Raw genomic sequence first — 15947 nt, forward strand, 5'->3', positions numbered from 1 at the left:
GGAAGGCACAGTGATGAGGGGTGAAGGAGTAGGAGTTAATGGGAATCAATTGAGCCACCTAATGAAGTGCAGTTCTTTCCCACAGCCAAAACCCAGGTGATGGCTGCTCTGCTTTCCCCAGCAGTTACCGCCGTCTTGCAGCACCCTTGCAGTGTGCTGTTCACTGGCACAGGAGTCACTGGCACTGTTATTCCCCTTGACAATGAGTTGCTACCCTCTTTTAGTACTGTGGTTAGTGTGGAAACACTAATGCAAGGCTATCTTCTGGAGTAATTCAGTCTAGTGGGAATGGGCTGGGGACAGGGCGTCAGTTACTGACAGTTGTCAGTGACCAGCAGTGGGCAAAGGAGCGTGACCAGGCTGGTGTTAAAAGGAAGGCAGTTCCCACGCCACAGCCCTCCTCACAGGGGACTTTTCTTAAGAAAAGTGGTTCAGCATTTGCAGGAAGGCCATGGAGAAAGCTGGACAGTTGGATGGATTTGATATGGGAAGATCACGCAAGCCCAGAGTTCTTGAGATGTTTGGGGTGAAATGTTGTAGCAACGAACAGAAACAGACAAGCAAACATGGCTCAGTTGCGTGGGCAGATTTGGACAGGAGGCGAGGCAGTCCCAGCTGGGCTGCGGCTGTGCACAGGGCAGAGGCAGAGCATGCGTGCTTGTGGCAGAGAAACGTCCCACCCCTTGCAAGCCAGTGAGGGGGAAAGGAAACTCAAGGGAATGAGCTGTTGCTCTGGGAATGAGGTTGTTGTGGCTACCGTTATTGTACATGCCTGTGCATTCATGCACATGTGTGCCCATGCTGCCTGTAGTCAGACATGCTTTGTTTCTGTGCATCCTTCCTGTGACTGCATACACGTGCATCCTTTTGCCATGTACACAAGTGGGCCTGTGTGTGCAGGCTGTGTGGCATCACCTTCTTTTCTAGCACCAGATTTTATCTACAAGTAAATGGGCAGCTCTTGGCTCTCTCCAAGGAAGAAGGTAGCTGCCCTCTCTGCCCATCTCCTGCACAGGCCTGGTGGAGAGTCCAGCAGGCGTTTCTCCCATGGGTTGTCCCCAGCGTACCGCTCTGTCCAGCTATATTTGGTCATGGGCTTGTTGCTTGAAACCCCAGGCACCATACAGTGAAATGTGCTGCACCATGGTGCAGCCAGGGGACGACATATTCTCCTAGTCTTGCTTGGTCACTAGTCCTCTGGGCTCCTTTGGAAGGGTTAGACTCTCAGTGCTCCATGTCCTGTGGGACTCGCAGGCTCTCCATAGGCCCCTTTTATTTGCTGAGTGTTGCTCCTCCATAAATCTGTGTGACTGGCTTGTTATTTCTGACATCGCTAGCATAAAGAAATTGGAAAACTTTGCTGAGGGATCAAAGACTTACCAGGCAAGACTGAAAAAGGAAAAGCTTGGTGTAGAAACTGTCCCAGAGAAGTCCATTCACAGAGGTGGGGTGGTGTCTCTTGGAGGATTTCACCACGTCATAGCTTCGCAGTGTTGTTTTGCAAGAGGATCTTCTGTTCTCTCCCCCAGGAGCTCAATATATAGCATGTCTGACAAGTAACCGCACAGGAGAGGCTGAATTCGTTATCCTCTTTACGTCTGTTTTCCCTGGGAACCTCACTGAGGAGACCTGCAGTGCCCTCTGCTATGCCGAAGACCAGGAATATGGAGGCTTCAGCACCCAGGGGCAGTGTTTGTGTGGTACTGCCCATGAACCAAACTCTTCCTCCGGTTGTTTGCCATTTTGCACTGAGCACTTATCTGGGCCAGCCTGTGGTGGCCCCTCACTTATCCGCTCTCTCTTCCAGGCTCAGCTGCCTGTGTCTTTCACAGGACTCCAGCCTCAGTATAGCCTTCACCAGGCCGTGCTCTTCAAAGTCAGTATTCCCGCTGCTGTCAGCACTTTACAGTGGGAATTTGGGGACCAGTCAGAGGTTCTCAACACCACTGGGAATGCAGCTGTCCATACCTATGCCTTACCTGGACGGTACAATGTCACTGCCACCCTCTTTGTGGGCACCAAGGTCTCCTATGTGCAGGCGGAAATTGAGGTGGTGGCTTCGCCCCAAGAGATAGAGCTACAATGTCCTTCCTTGATCAAGACAAATGAGAGTCTGGACATACAGATCCGCAACAGAGGTGGCACTGGCCTCACAGTGTTGTACAGTATCACTGCAGAGTCCGGAGAGCTAGGCAGAGGTAAGTGGGGTTGGCTGGGAGGCCAACAGGTGCTGGGCGAGGGAGGAGATGGCACTGAGTGCTGGGTCTTCCAAACCCCTTCCTTCGTAATGAGGAGTAAGGGAAGCTTCCTCTGTGCACTCTGTGTACTCCTGCACATTAGCCTGGTTGATCAGGCAGTGTTTTGCTTTGTACTGGGCCAGGAACATGACTGTACGGGGTGCAGTTCAACAGTGAATTGAATTTACTGGGCTTCAGGAAGGGCAGGACATTCCAGGCACCTTGCACCCCTATTCTCTTGATTGCTTGGGTGTGTTTCATGGTACGTTTGTGCTCCTTGGTGCCAGTGTGGGTTGGATCTGCTCTTGCATACGTGCTCCTCTGTGTGCATGGGAGGCCATCAGCATTTTAACAGCTCAGTGCCTTATGTCTCTGCGTCATTCCTCATACCTCGCCCTCCCTCTGGGTTACTCTCTTTTTATACGCCATGGAAGGGTCCCATGCAATTAGGTAAGAGATTGCAAACTGTGGCATGCGTATGAGGTAAGGACAGCCATGCACTTACCCCTGTATCGCAAGCTAAAGGATGAATTACTGATCAGGCAGCAGCAGGATGAGCCTTGACTTCCAGGGGAGCCATCCCAGGGCAGTGATGAGCATACAGGCTTAGCTGGTATCTTATAGCTTCTTTGGGGGCCTTGTGATTGGGTTGGGATGTGTAGGCCCATAGAAGGGAAATCATGTCTGTGATTTTCTTCCTCCTGCAGCAGTTCACCCCATGTGTCCCCTGGATGGCTTGGTTTTCCCGGGCAATAACCACTGTTATCAGCTGGTAGTGGAGAAGGCTGAGTGGCTGGAGGCCCAGCAGCACTGCCAGGAACACGGCAGTGGAGAGCTGGCTTTTGTGAGCAGCCCTGAGATCCAGAGTTTTTTGGTAGCTCATGTGATCAGGTAAGTGATGGGGGTAAAGGCTAAGATTCCCTGGGAATGGTCTTGTGTTCCTGTGGTTACATCTGCAGAGGTGTCCAGGGGAGGGCCTGCGCGCTGCTGAGACCGGCAGCCCACAGCCCACTGCTGTCGGTCAGGTTGGAGAGACGTAGGTCGAGGCAGAGTGCAATACAGCACAGGCAGATGCAGGGGAAAGGCTGCTGAGTGAAGAGGAGGGGTAAGCAGAGCTGAACTTAACTCCTTTGTTTATAAGGCATGGAGGGAAGAAAAGGGAAGGGGCAGAAAGACTGGAAGTCAGAACTGGGAATTGTGGGACTGCTGCTGGTGGGCATCTTGTGCCCTGTGTTGGTGTCTGTGGTTTCATCTAAAATGCTGCAGAGATGTGCAGCCAGGAGCAAACAGCTCTGGGCTGAGCTTACCTTGCACCTAGGCCTTCAGCAAAATTTGCAGACTCAGGCTGGACAGTGGATGAGGTCAGGTGCTAGCGTCCTGAGGCTGTTTGTCTTCCATGGCAGAGCCTGAGGATGACCTTACAGCCAGCTCCCTTATCAGCAGAATCTCAGCTGGATTGTCCAGTGAGTAGAGCGGTTTCTGTCACTATCACCTCAAGCGGCCGCTGTTGCAAGGCACAAGCCCGTGCTGTAATCCTGCCTCTCAGCTGGGAATCCCACATCCTCCCAGCCACACGGCTGCAACCTGAAGTGCAGACCCCTTCCCCTCTTTTTTTCCATCCTTAGAAGGAGCAGCACTCCCTCTGAGTGTCGGGCTCCAGCAACATCTGTTCCACCTCAGGACTCAGGCTTTATAAACAGGCAGCACTGAAAGTGTCAGCTTTTGATTATATCCACCCTTCTAAATGCCCTTTCTGCAACCAGCCATCTCCAGAGGAAGACAACCAGCAGAGCTTTCAGGGGCCTGACAGCTCTTATCAGCACTCCCAGATGCAGATGTTGGAGATGACCTCTTAATAAACATGGCCCAGAAAGCACATGAGAGGAGGACAGCTGCATGTGACGTAGGCTTTGAACAGACCTGCTCTAGGCCTGACAGCCCTTCTCCCCAGACTTGTATTCTTGCCCTGTTCCCTTCACACTGGGATTTATCCTGAGATAATAACCATGTGGTCCCTGCTCTGGGGAAGAAGATTCTGTCCTTTCCAGTGAGTTAGGAACTGGTCACTTGGTGCACTGATATATCAGGCGTTGCGTGCAGGGCTTTTGATGGACTACAGTGCAAGGAAATCATGAGACCTCCGAAGAGAATGAGCCGCCCAAGCTGTTTTCCAGCTGCTGCTCCACGTTGTTCTCCTCCCCATCCCCCCTTTATTTCATGTATTTATTTTATTAATCCATTCAGATAAACATGAATGAGATAGTTCCAGGATGCGATTTCCCTAGTGATAAAAGACAAATCAACCAAGCCACGGATTTTTGGAACATGCAGCTTCCATAGTTTCTTGTGGGAAAATGACAGAAGCAGAAATCTGTTTCCCATTAGAGCGTGCAGCAGCAAGGACCTCTCTCTTCTCTCCTCCAGTCCTATCATTTGATCACTTCCCCAGGAGCAGTGCACACTGAACTGGTCCCCTTCCCTCCTCCAGAAGCAGTGTGCTCCAACCCTCCCTCCTTCCAGGGGACCCATTTTCCCCCTCTGAGCCACTGCAGAGCCCCTCTCCCCTTCAGCCTCCTCAGAGTTTGTTCTCCTGCTGCCCCAAGCGAGGCAGCTCATTCATTCCTCAGAAGCAGAGAAACACCCACATTTTACTTCAAAGGAGGGTGACTAGGGCCCTCTTATTCCTCTTTGCAAGGTAATGGACCAAGCAGTGAGGCAGGGGTGGGGAGCAATCCGGTCAGCCTTTTTCTTTTTTCTTCTTTTTTGATGACTTGCAATTAGATCATAGCTGGAATTAGAAAAGGAAAAACTATCGGGTTTTACTGATGGCAGCAAAGAGGCGGTTTCCTAGCCCATTCTCGCTAAACCCTGCCAGTGTTTCAGGAGCAGAGCACAGTGGTTATTTATTTTTTAATCTTATTTGCAATGAAAACTACTGATTCACAGAACAGTTATTTTCATCGTCGTTTTTCAGCATGACCTCATTAATCATGTCATCTGGCATGAGCCTAGTGGTAGAGGGACACCAGTTACATCCATCTGCTTTTTGCGGAGCGATTGTACCATCCTGCGAGCGTATCAGAGCCAAAGGGCAAGGCCGTAGCAGAATCGATTGCAACCTGAAGGAGAGACTGTGGAAAAGAAGCCGGGGGTTTTGAAGGGTGCACGTTAAGGCCGTTCCCTCTGGAACTTAATATGGAACAAATGCCTCACTTTCTGTTGGGTGTGATTAAAAACAGTTGTCCAGGCTGTTTGTGGCTATAAAAGACCGCTCAGCACTTTCCACCAGAATCTCTACTGAGATTCAGCCAGTTTCCAAATGTGGAAGGGACATTTCATTTTCCTAAAATGATTCTGGCAGATTCTCTTGTATGTGGGGTTCATCTCCCTGCAGTGCTTTAGCCTCTGCTGCTGGTTTCTTGTACCCTAGAGTTCACTGCATTTCAGTGGTGACTGAAGAAAGTTTATCCTCTTCTAGTAGCTGCCTCAAAGATCGCCCAGTTTGGACAGGAGATCCCATGACTGACATAGTCTGAGATTTAACCCTGCCCAGGTGCTTGTCCCATTTGTAGAAGAGAAGTGACTAGTGGCAAATTTCCAGATCTTCAGAGACGAAGCACGAGTTTTCTAAAAGATACAGCTTTCTCGGACAGTTTTCTATGACTGTATTATACCTCATCAGTCTTGACTCAGTATGGGCTTAAAAATATGTGTGAGGGTCGTTTAAACTCTGATGCAATCAGGCCGTTTTAGCACATAGCTCTCCTAAGTAGAGCATGGTATGCCAGGAAGGAGACTGTTATTGAAGAGAGAGGTCCTGATGGCAGAATGAATATTGAAATCCTTTAGTAAGTAAAAATTTCAATGCAGCCAGTGGCACCCAGATGGAGCTGTTGTTGTTAAGGTTATTATTTTCATTGAGAACTATAGATGGCATCTGTCCCAGACCTTTCTAATAACTCGTGATTTCCTGACATACCCCCCACCTCCTTTTTTTTTTGAAGGAGCCTGGATGTCTGGATTGGATTCAATGATTTTGCAAGCACTGGAGCGCAACAGAGTGGCGAAGGATTTAATCTGGAGAGCTGTCAGAACTGGCTGCCAGGAGAACCCCATCCATCAAATGCTGACCACTGTGTCCGGATGGGCCCAACAGGCCAGTGTAACACAGACCTGTGCATGGCCAAACACAGCTATGTGTGCGAGTACAAGCCGAAAGGTGGGCCTTGCTTCTCTCCTGCTATCAGCTGGCACGGGCAGGCAGGTGTTTAGTGGCATGTGCCAAGAAAACATAGGACTGCATGGAGGGCATCATCCAGACCGTTGCCCTAGACCAAGTGGGGCTGGTGACACCCACAGTATTCCCAACAGATGCTTGACTGACCTACTTTTAGAAACCTTCGCTGCTGGTGATTCCACTTTCCTAGGCAGCCTCGGGGTCCCTCTTAAGAAGGCCCCCAAATCTCCCTTTCTGCAGTCTAAGCTCTTTTCTGTCCCCAGAGAACAGAGAGAACAGTTTGTTCCCCTCTTCCATGCTTCCTGTCTCCCTTCAGTCTTTTCCCTTGGCCTCAGCCCAAAGGGAGAACTCGGCCCACTCCAATCTTTGCCATCAGCAGAAGTAGAGAGAAGAGGGAAGCTCTGGACAGAGCTTTGTAAAGAGGAGAAGAGCCAGTTGCTGCATCTTGGGTAGCCCTGTCCCCCCAGACGAAGGTGCTGGGAGAGGGGATTGACTGGGAAAATACATTCCCATCCTTTAAACGGGACTAGAAAGCAGCAGGGGTAGAGTAGGGAGTAAGAAAGAGAAGCAGGAAAGGCAGCAAATATTGGAGGTGATTTGGATAAGAAGGAAAGGACAGAGCTGGGAAAAGAGCTCTAGAAGGAGGGACAGCATTGACTGGTTGTGTTCAGTCCCCAGAACCTAAGCTGGATGTGAACAAGCCAGAGCTATTTGGTACTGATGAAAATCAGGTGGCCCTGGCCACATTCCCTGGGGAGTCCAAGGGTAATGGGGAAGATGGAGAATGCGTCTCATACTCAAAAATTCAGAGCAAATCTTAGGGTGTTAGAAGGAAGAAGTATTTGCAGAGTTCCTAGAGGTCAAAATTGATGAGAATTGCACTGTTTATTGCCCTGAGAATTGCACTAATTCTGCAAGCATTAATTGTGCAAGATGGGAAAGAAATCCAAACATCTGTAAGAAGAAGGTAGCTAAGTGGAAGGTAGCAGCTGCTTCTCCAGAAAAGCTGTAGCTACAGATTCTTGAGTGGGCCAAGCCCAGTTAATGCTCTGCTGTGCGAGCAAGCGTGAGCAAGGTGGGGGAATAGCTGCAGGCCTTGCTGAGTCTCACAGGCTTTGTTCAAATATGTCCCTTGTAAACAGGAATTCTCTTAAATGCTGAAAACTTTTATGTGGGAGACCCTGTGTTTGACATACACGAGGCTGTGAAAAATGTGACAGAAGATGTGATGTCAGCTCCATTGCAAGCTGTGGAGGTAAGAAAGGTTTGTGCATCCTGTTGCTGCAGATGAAGCCCAGAGAGACCCAGGTATGTGAAAGCCTTGGATTTCATTTTGCAGGTGATGGTGTTCCCTGAGCTGGCATTCAGGCACGAGGGGGTTTTGACTTCCCTGGAGTTTGTGACACAGGAACTACATCAACCCGTTCAAGTGAAGTTCCAGGTGCATAGACCGATACACAGAGAAGGTGAGACATCTCCTCTCAATGCTTTCAGTAGTTTTACTGCTGATGCCACCAGGGCCATGTCAAATTGTGTGTGGCCTTCTCTCTTTAAAGCAGAAGCTCTGAACTGACCTTAAAGGCTCAGAGATTTGGTTCTGTTTTTGAGCATTCTCAAATACAAAGTCTGTGGGGGTATAGTTGAATAGCCTGAGGTTGCCTTGGAGAAATGGGTGTCCTCAAGAAGTATATAGAGGGAAAAACTGGGTGGATGAACTTTACATCAACCAGTCTATTTAGAAAGGAGCAGAGCACAACTGCGTTGATCAAAGCCAGAGTAAAAATGGTCCTGTTGGAGCCCACCAGGACAATTGCGAAATGGAAAGAGGCATTTCTAGGTGGAGAGGCGGTTGCAGAGGAGCAATGAATAGAGGACATCTGTGCAACTCAATAATAGTCCTTCATCAGCTATGGAAAAGAGAGCAGTGGAGGATTGACATGGGAATTGCAGATTCTGGACCTGCAGCTGTAACAGGGATGGTACAAACCCTCTTTGACTGCCCAGCTGGCTGTGTTGCTGAGAACGTCTCATCTCCCATCACTTCCGTGACAGAAGTCCCAAAACAAAGAAGCATTTTCGTTCCTAGACACCCTGAGGAATTTCCAGTTTTCCCTGTGATCATCTCTGTTTAGACAAGAGATCTCTCTTGCACTCATGGACCTTCATGTGAGGATAGTTCCAGGCAATTTTGTCCCTCAGCTCTGAGTTAAAGCAGAATCTGCAAACTAGCATCACATAGAGTTGGTAGTTAAAGAAATGTGCAGGCCTCTGTTTTGACTTAGTTTGAGCTGACCAGCAGCTGCAATTTAGGGATGATATTTCTGCCCCCCAAGGATCCCAAACGGTTTCGTACAGCTTTGTTAGCAGTCCTAATGCATGCAGTCCAACTGGAGCGTAAGGAATGTTGGAATATAGGAACACTGTCATAGTATGCAAGGATGCGATGAGGAAGGCCAAGGCCCATTTGGAATTAAATCTGGCAAGGGATGTCAAGGACAACAAGAAGGGCTTCTTCAAATACATCATTAACAAAAGAAAGACTAGGGAAAATGTGGACCACTACTGGATGGGGCGGGGGCCCTGGCGACAGCGGACGCAGAGAAGGCAGAGATACTGAATGCCTTCTTTGCTTCAGTCTTTACTGCTAAGGCCAGCCCTCAGGAATCCCGGACCCTGGAGACAAGAAAGTCTGAAGAAAGGAAGACTCTCCCTTGGGCGAGGAGGATCGGGTTAGAGATCATTTAGGCAAACTTGACACCCGCAAGTCCATGGGCCCTGGTGGGATGCACTCATGAGTGCTGAGGGAGCTGGCGGATGTCATTGCTAGGCCACTCTCAATTGTCTTTGAAAGGACACAGAGAACAGGAGAGGTGCCTGAGGACTGGAAGAAAGCCAATGTCATCCCAGTCTTCAAAAAGGGCAAGAAGGAGGAGCCAGGAAACTACAGGCCAGTCAGCCTCACCTCCATCCCTGGAAAAGTGATGGAGCAGCTCATCCTGGATGCCATCTTTAAGCATATGGAGGATAAGAAGGTGATCAGGAGTAGTCAGCATGGATTCCCCAAAGGGAAATCATGCTTGACCAATCTGATAGCCTTCTAGGATGGAATGCCCGGCGGGGTAGATGAGGGCAGAGCAGTGGATGTTGTCTCCCTGGACTTCAGCAAGGCTTTGGACATAGTCTCCCATAACATCCTCATAGGCAAGCTCAGGAGGCACAGGCTGGATGAGGGGAGAGTGAGGTGGATAGAGAACTGGCTGGATGGCCGAGCTCAGAGAGTTGTGGTCAGTAGCACAGAGTCTAGTCAGAGGCCTGTAGCTAGCGGTGTCCCCCAGGGGTCAGTCCTGGGTCCAGTCTTGTTCAATGTATTCATCAGTGACCTGGAGGAAGGGACAGAGTGCACCCTCAGCAAGTTTGCTGATGATACTAAACTAGGAAGAGTGGCTGATACACCAGAGGGCTATGCTGCCATTGAAAGGGACCTGGACAGGCTGGAGAGCTGGGCAGAGAGGAACCTCATGAAGTTCAACAAAGGCAAGTGCAGAGTCCTGCACCTAGGGAGGAAGAACCGCATGCACCAGGACAGGCTGGGGGCTGACCTGCTGGAAAGCAGCTCTGCAGAGAAGGACCTGGGAGTGTTGGTGGACAACAAGTGAAGCATGAGTCAGCAATGTGGCCAAGAAGGCCAGTGGTCTCCTGGGTTGCATGAGGCAGAGTGCTGCCAGCAGGTGGAGGGAGGTGATCCTGCCCCTCTCCTCAGCCCTGGTGAGGCCTCCCCTGGAGTACTGTGTCCAGTTCTGGGCTCCCCAGTACAAGAGAGACATGGAGCTGCTGGAGTGAGTCCAGCGAAGGGCTACAAAGATGATGAGGGGACTGGAGCATCTCTCCTGTGAGGAAAGGCTGAGAGAGCTGGGCCTGTTCAGCCTGAGGAAAAGACAACTGAGGGGGAATCTGATCAATGTGATCTGATTAAATATTTGAAGGGGGAGTGTCAAGAGGATGAGGCAAGACTCTTCTCCGTGGTGTCCAGCGATAGGACGAGAGGCAACGGGCACAAATGGAAACAGAGGAAGTTCCATCTGAACATGAGGAAAAACTTCTTTCCTGTGGGGGAGACTGAGCACTGGCACAGGTTGTCCAGAGAGGCTGTGGAGTCTCCTTCGCTGGAGATATTCAAGAGCTGTCTGGACACAGTCCTGCGCAACGTGCTCTAGGTGACCCTGCGTGAGCAGGGCGGTTGGACTAGATGATCTCCAGGGGTCCCTTCCAACCTCAACCGTTCTGTGATTCTGTGAACATGTAGAAGTGAATACATCTTCTAAGCTATGCTTTTCTTTTTACTGGAGAAGACAGGACACACAAAGTTGGAATGCGTTCTGGTCCATCTGGCCCCATAGGTTAACAAGGAAGAACGTTTTACTGAGCCCATTTCTTCCTGATGGATGAGATAATCTAATAAGCCTTTGATTCTTTGTACAACAGCTCAATAGTCACAGTTTTGGCAACAATTAATTTTGCAGCAATAATGTTTGCTATAGCCATACGGCTGGCTGGTTACAAAGGATATTTTTGACACTGAAAAACTGATATTTTGACATGGAAACATTAACTTAAGAAAAGTAACTTAATGTGTTTTCAATGTCAAAGCCAACTCTGCTTTTGCTTGGGCCAGCTTTCATTTGAACTTAGATCTCTTTTAGATTGCGAATTGGCTCATTCTCACTGGAAAAGTGACTAACTTGTTTTTTAATGATCTTTGCACCTATGTGAAATTTTCCATTAGAACACAGACTTTTATCTTAAATAGCACCAGGATGCAGTTACAGCTTTTGCTAAGAGTGGAGCCATCTTCAATCAAATTAAAACAAAAAAAAAAAAGATGACTTTGGAGTGAAGGGGAAGTGCACTAGAGGTGTTGTTTGTCAGAATGGTGAGATTTGCTTTCTCTTTCATTTCTTCCAGATTACCAGAAGGGGAATGATACAAACCCATTCCACGCTTCTCAGGATAATGGGAACTGGACTCTACTTGAATGTCCTACTGGTTTCCAGTGGTGTCATTTGACTAATTTGTGCTTGTCACTAAACAACTGCTGCAATGCGACAGAGTGCACCAACAATTCTACCATCCCTGTTTCCCTTCAACACAATGAAAGCCAACTTAGTTATGAACTCATCGAGGAATTTCTCTTTACGATACCAGCTGGCCCTTCTTCCCCATATCTGGTCAGTGTTTTTTAGCTGCAGTAACCAGTGAATTGGTGGAGCAGTTTTCTCCGAGGGCTGTGGGTACAATAAGAATTGTTTCCAATTTGCACGTGGAGAAACTGAAGTCCATTCAAATGAAATGATTTGCCCAGTGTCACACAGAGAATACATGGCAGGCCGGGCACAAAGCTCATGCCACCACTTCCTCTCTTCCCCTCTCTAAGCCAGAGACTGCCCCCAGTTATTTGTTGCAGTAGAACAATTGGCCAAAAGTTTCTGTTTCGAGTTTTCTGCAGATTTCCTGGGCTAGTCTCATTGCTTTTAAGGAGTGGAGAAGTGGCGTAAAGCTGACTTGCACGTTAGCACATTCGAATCATGATAGCTAAGGAGAACAGAATAAATACAGCAGTCTTGCCCAAGCAACACTTGGGTGCCGAGTGCTCAGAACTTGATGTATCAATCCACAAATGTCTCCTCTCTTTGCAGGTCACATTCAGAGAAAAAAATATCTTTGTCAGGGCCAAGGATGTCTTCAGTATTCAGCATAATGCAGGCTTGGGCTTACTCCTCCCGTGCCAGCCAAGCACCAGATCCCCTTACAGGCTCAACTCCTTAAGCACAAACTCTTCAGACTGGGCACGTGGCCTGTCTGCCAGCTTCACCGATGCCACCTGGACAAACAACACCATTTGCTCTCTCAGGGTTCACTATGCTGAGGAACAGCTGGTCCCAGTGATCAGCCCCCACAATGCAGGACTGGAGCATCCAGGACGCTACACAGTCAGAGCCAGTGTGGACAACGGGGTCTTCAGTGCCAATCTGTCCTGCAGTTTCTTGGTCACTTCCTGGGTGTCAGGCCTGCGTGTCATCCACCCCACTCCTCAAGGTGGCAAGGTCTATGTACCGTCCAACCGCACTACCCTGGTAGTCAAACTGTCCTCGGGGGTGAATGCGACAGCCAGCTGGCTGGGAGACAGCCATTCCTTCCCCTTCGAAGGGGCCTGCCCAGCAGCTGTTGCACCACTGACCGCAGACTGTGCTAGAGAGACCAATGACACCTGGTTTGCTGTGGTCAGCCTGAGTGGCCTCAGGGAGGGGCTGAGCACCCATGTGCTTGTTGCAGAGAATGCTGTGAGCTCCCAGAACATCACTATCATAGTGAAGGTGGAGGAGCCTATCCGTGGGCTAAGAGCCACCCCTGACCCGAAGAGCAGAGTCCTGCTAAACACACGAGTGGTGAGTCATTATTGCTGCTTTTAATTCACTGGTAGCGTTTTTAGCCTTTAAGGCTCATGGTGTGGGATTGACTCATGAGGGGGATCAGGGCTCTGTTCCACGCTGGTCGAGGTGGAGAGCTGCTTGCCGCTAAGCGCTGGCTTACATGCCCACGCAGTCAGCACTGCTGCAGATACATGCATGTGCCAGAAAACATTGATGCTTTTGAGAAGGAAGGCAGCTCAGCTGTATGCTCATTTTAATTGCCTCAGAGGGCAGGCAGTGCTTCCTGCTAGGGGAATACTGGTTTTCCATTGGCCCAGGGGGTTGCTCAGAAAACCAAATGCATTATCAGAGGCCAGTGTTCACCTGCCTTTGACTTGTCAAGGTAGTTACTCCCTTGGCATTTTGAGTTGCTCGACTGATTCCTGCTACCAGCTGGCTGAAGCTATAAACATATTTCATCCATCCATCAAATTCTTGGACTTATTCTGGTATCTGTAGTCTTTTTTTCTCAAAACCCTATCCCCAGAGCTACACCCAAGCCCTAGGAATCTGTTTGATACCTACCCATCGTATCTGTCAAATGCTCTGTTCAGTCTTTTGCTGCTTATGGCAGAACCCTGTGCCTGCAATGCCTGTTGGTCTCAGCCTCCTTGGCTACCACAATCTGTGCAGGAGACAATGTAGGAGTGAGAAGGGGCCTGCCCTGTTCAGTGCGGGTAAACCATTTTGGCCTTTGGGTCACGCATCATCAAGGGACTAGAGTCAGAGACTCAGCTTAGTGTAGCTGAAGCTGAGTTGTTTCTCGAAGGATACCAGAAGTTTTTTAAGCTGTGAGGAAGACCTGTTCACAAGAGCAGAGCGCTGGGGCGTGGAGGTAGGTGGGGTGGGTTCTGTTCCCAGCTCTGCATTTCTCTATGAGAAGAGAAAACCAGAGATGATCATGCACCTCTGTGTCGTGCTCTGAGAGCTCTACCTTCGAGGAGCTTAATGCTGCTCCGTGCGAAGTGACGTACGTGGAAATACAGAAATAACAGACTTTCTGGAGCAACCTGCAGATTAAGACTGACACATTTCTGAGCAGAAGAGTGGTGTGGAGAGAGTGAACTGCAAAATGCAGCAGAATCACGATCAGAACAGGGTTTTTAATATACTTTACATATGCTTTTAGAAAAACCCACAATGAGGCATAGTGAGGAAGTGAAGGAAGTTTTTCCCTACGTAGTAAAGGAGGTGGGAAGTTTTTTCCCCCTGCATAGGCTCAGCCACAGAATACTTCTCAGTCTGGCTCTATTCCCTCTCTGATTCAGCTGGAGATCTTCTGAGAAGTGCTGTGCATGCTTTTCTCCTGCACTAGTATAAAGTGTCCTCATGCCTTTCAGAGCTACGTCCCTGTGATGGAAGCCGGGTCAGATGTGACTTTCCGATGGACGGTAGATGATAAGCCATCTTTCACTTTTTACAATGTTGTCTTCAACGTTATCTACCAAAGCCCAGCTGTGTACAAGCTTTCGGTAAGCCAAGGCCTTTCCCATAACGCCATTTCAATTCTGGGTTTTCTATTCATCCCACAAACTGAGGAGGGAGAGCAGAAGGGAGAGGAGAAGGCCAAGGTTTCTTCAGCTGTCCTGCCCTACCCAGGAGCTGTCAGTAGTGCAAGTTTATGCTGGGTGCTGCAGTTGACCTGAGGAGGTTTTCAGTGTGCTACTAAGGAGCTCTCGTCTGCTATTTCTCACTGGGCTGCTCTTGCAAACTCAATTAGCAAGACTTTTGTCTTGTGGCTTCCTTTACTGCTGCCTTGACTCTCTTCCTCATCTTTGCTTTCTCCTCTTTTCTCTGTGTTCTCCATTCTGTCCACAGAGTCTCTCCCCTTGTTGCTCTCTAGCAGGTCAGAGGCAGCAAGCCCCACTGCAGGACACCAGAGTACCACTTTGCTATGTGGGAGACAGGAGTTCAGAACAAGGCAGAAGCAGGAGGCAAACATTAGCCTTTCACAGCCAGGGCAGAGCTTCTGCTACAAGCTGTTCTGGTCTCTGTCTTGTTCTCTTTCTGCTGATGCAGACAGGAACGCTGGATTTTGTCCTGACCCCGAAAGAAGGATAGAGCAGCGACCCTGGGCAGAGGCGGGTATCTGTTCTGGAACAGGAACATATCTCTGGCCAGAACATCCTTCTGTACCATACCCTGTACTGTGGTGCACAGTGCCCTGCTCTGGCTCCAAGCTGATTGATATGTTTGCAGGGTAGCTGCTGGCTTCCTGAAGAAAAGGGCTCTGAGGGCAGGGTAGCACTAATTTGCTGGGTGCAGCACTATGCCAACGAGTCTTCTCAATGATTGCTTCTACTTACAGAACTGACGAGGTGGCGTTAGCCTGGGGTTCCCTGGTTTCAGTGTAACAGATCCACAGAAGCTAGGCACAAACCTCTTTTACTTCAGTCTTCTGGGGTGGGAAGACTCCACTCCACTGGGCGTGAGGAATCCCTTCTGTCAGCCACTGAACTCTCCTGCAGGAGAGGAGGTGGTAAGGTGCCTTGTCATTAGGTGCTTCATCAGTGTTACACGCCTGGATAATCTTGAGAATCCCACTCTACTTCTGTCAGGTCCCTTCAGTCTCTTGCCTCTCTGTACTTGCTTTCCCTCCTCTTCCCAACTTTGCTCTCTCTCTCTGTGCCTGTTACACCCAGGCTGCTGGAGCTGCGCTTGGCATGCTTGGTTTTGTGAAGTCCCATCCCCACTCTCTGTGCCTGGAGCCACACACCTGCCACTATCCCACAGAATCCAGGTGGCTCTTGCTCCCTCAGTGTGCTCCCTCAGTGTGCAGGAAGTGCCCGTGCACAGCAGCTGGAGACAGTGTGCAGGGCACACACAGAGCAAGCAAAAGGATGACTGGCAAGTTCAGGGCCAGAGGAGTGTCAGGACGAGAAGTTTTCCCCGTCTTCTTGTTGGGTAGAACCAATGCTGTGTTGGACTAACTTAGCAGTGGAGCTGTGACGATTTCAACAAGAGGTGGCTTTTCCAGGCAGGTGAGCTTCCAGTCTATGCTGCTTT

The 15947-nt window shown here is 49.5% G+C and overlaps 1 protein-coding gene across 1 annotated transcript in view; it reads left to right on the top strand.

The window, feature by feature from the left end:
- PKD1 (polycystin 1, transient receptor potential channel interacting) overlaps positions 1–15947 on the top strand; it is a 108752-nt gene that overhangs the window by 48772 nt on the left and 44033 nt on the right. Inside the window, exons 5-12 of the mRNA XM_068908129.1 lie at positions 1530–2198; positions 2945–3128; positions 6242–6456; positions 7617–7729; positions 7814–7940; positions 11437–11699; positions 12168–12917; positions 14282–14413. Of these exons, the coding sequence (XP_068764230.1) occupies positions 1530–2198; positions 2945–3128; positions 6242–6456; positions 7617–7729; positions 7814–7940; positions 11437–11699; positions 12168–12917; positions 14282–14413 (2453 nt within the window). The remainder of the gene's footprint in view (positions 1–1529; positions 2199–2944; positions 3129–6241; positions 6457–7616; positions 7730–7813; positions 7941–11436; positions 11700–12167; positions 12918–14281; positions 14414–15947) is intronic.

This window comes from Struthio camelus, chromosome 15 (genome assembly GCF_040807025.1).
Source record: "Struthio camelus isolate bStrCam1 chromosome 15, bStrCam1.hap1, whole genome shotgun sequence".
NCBI classification, from domain to species: domain Eukaryota; kingdom Metazoa; phylum Chordata; class Aves; order Struthioniformes; family Struthionidae; genus Struthio; species Struthio camelus.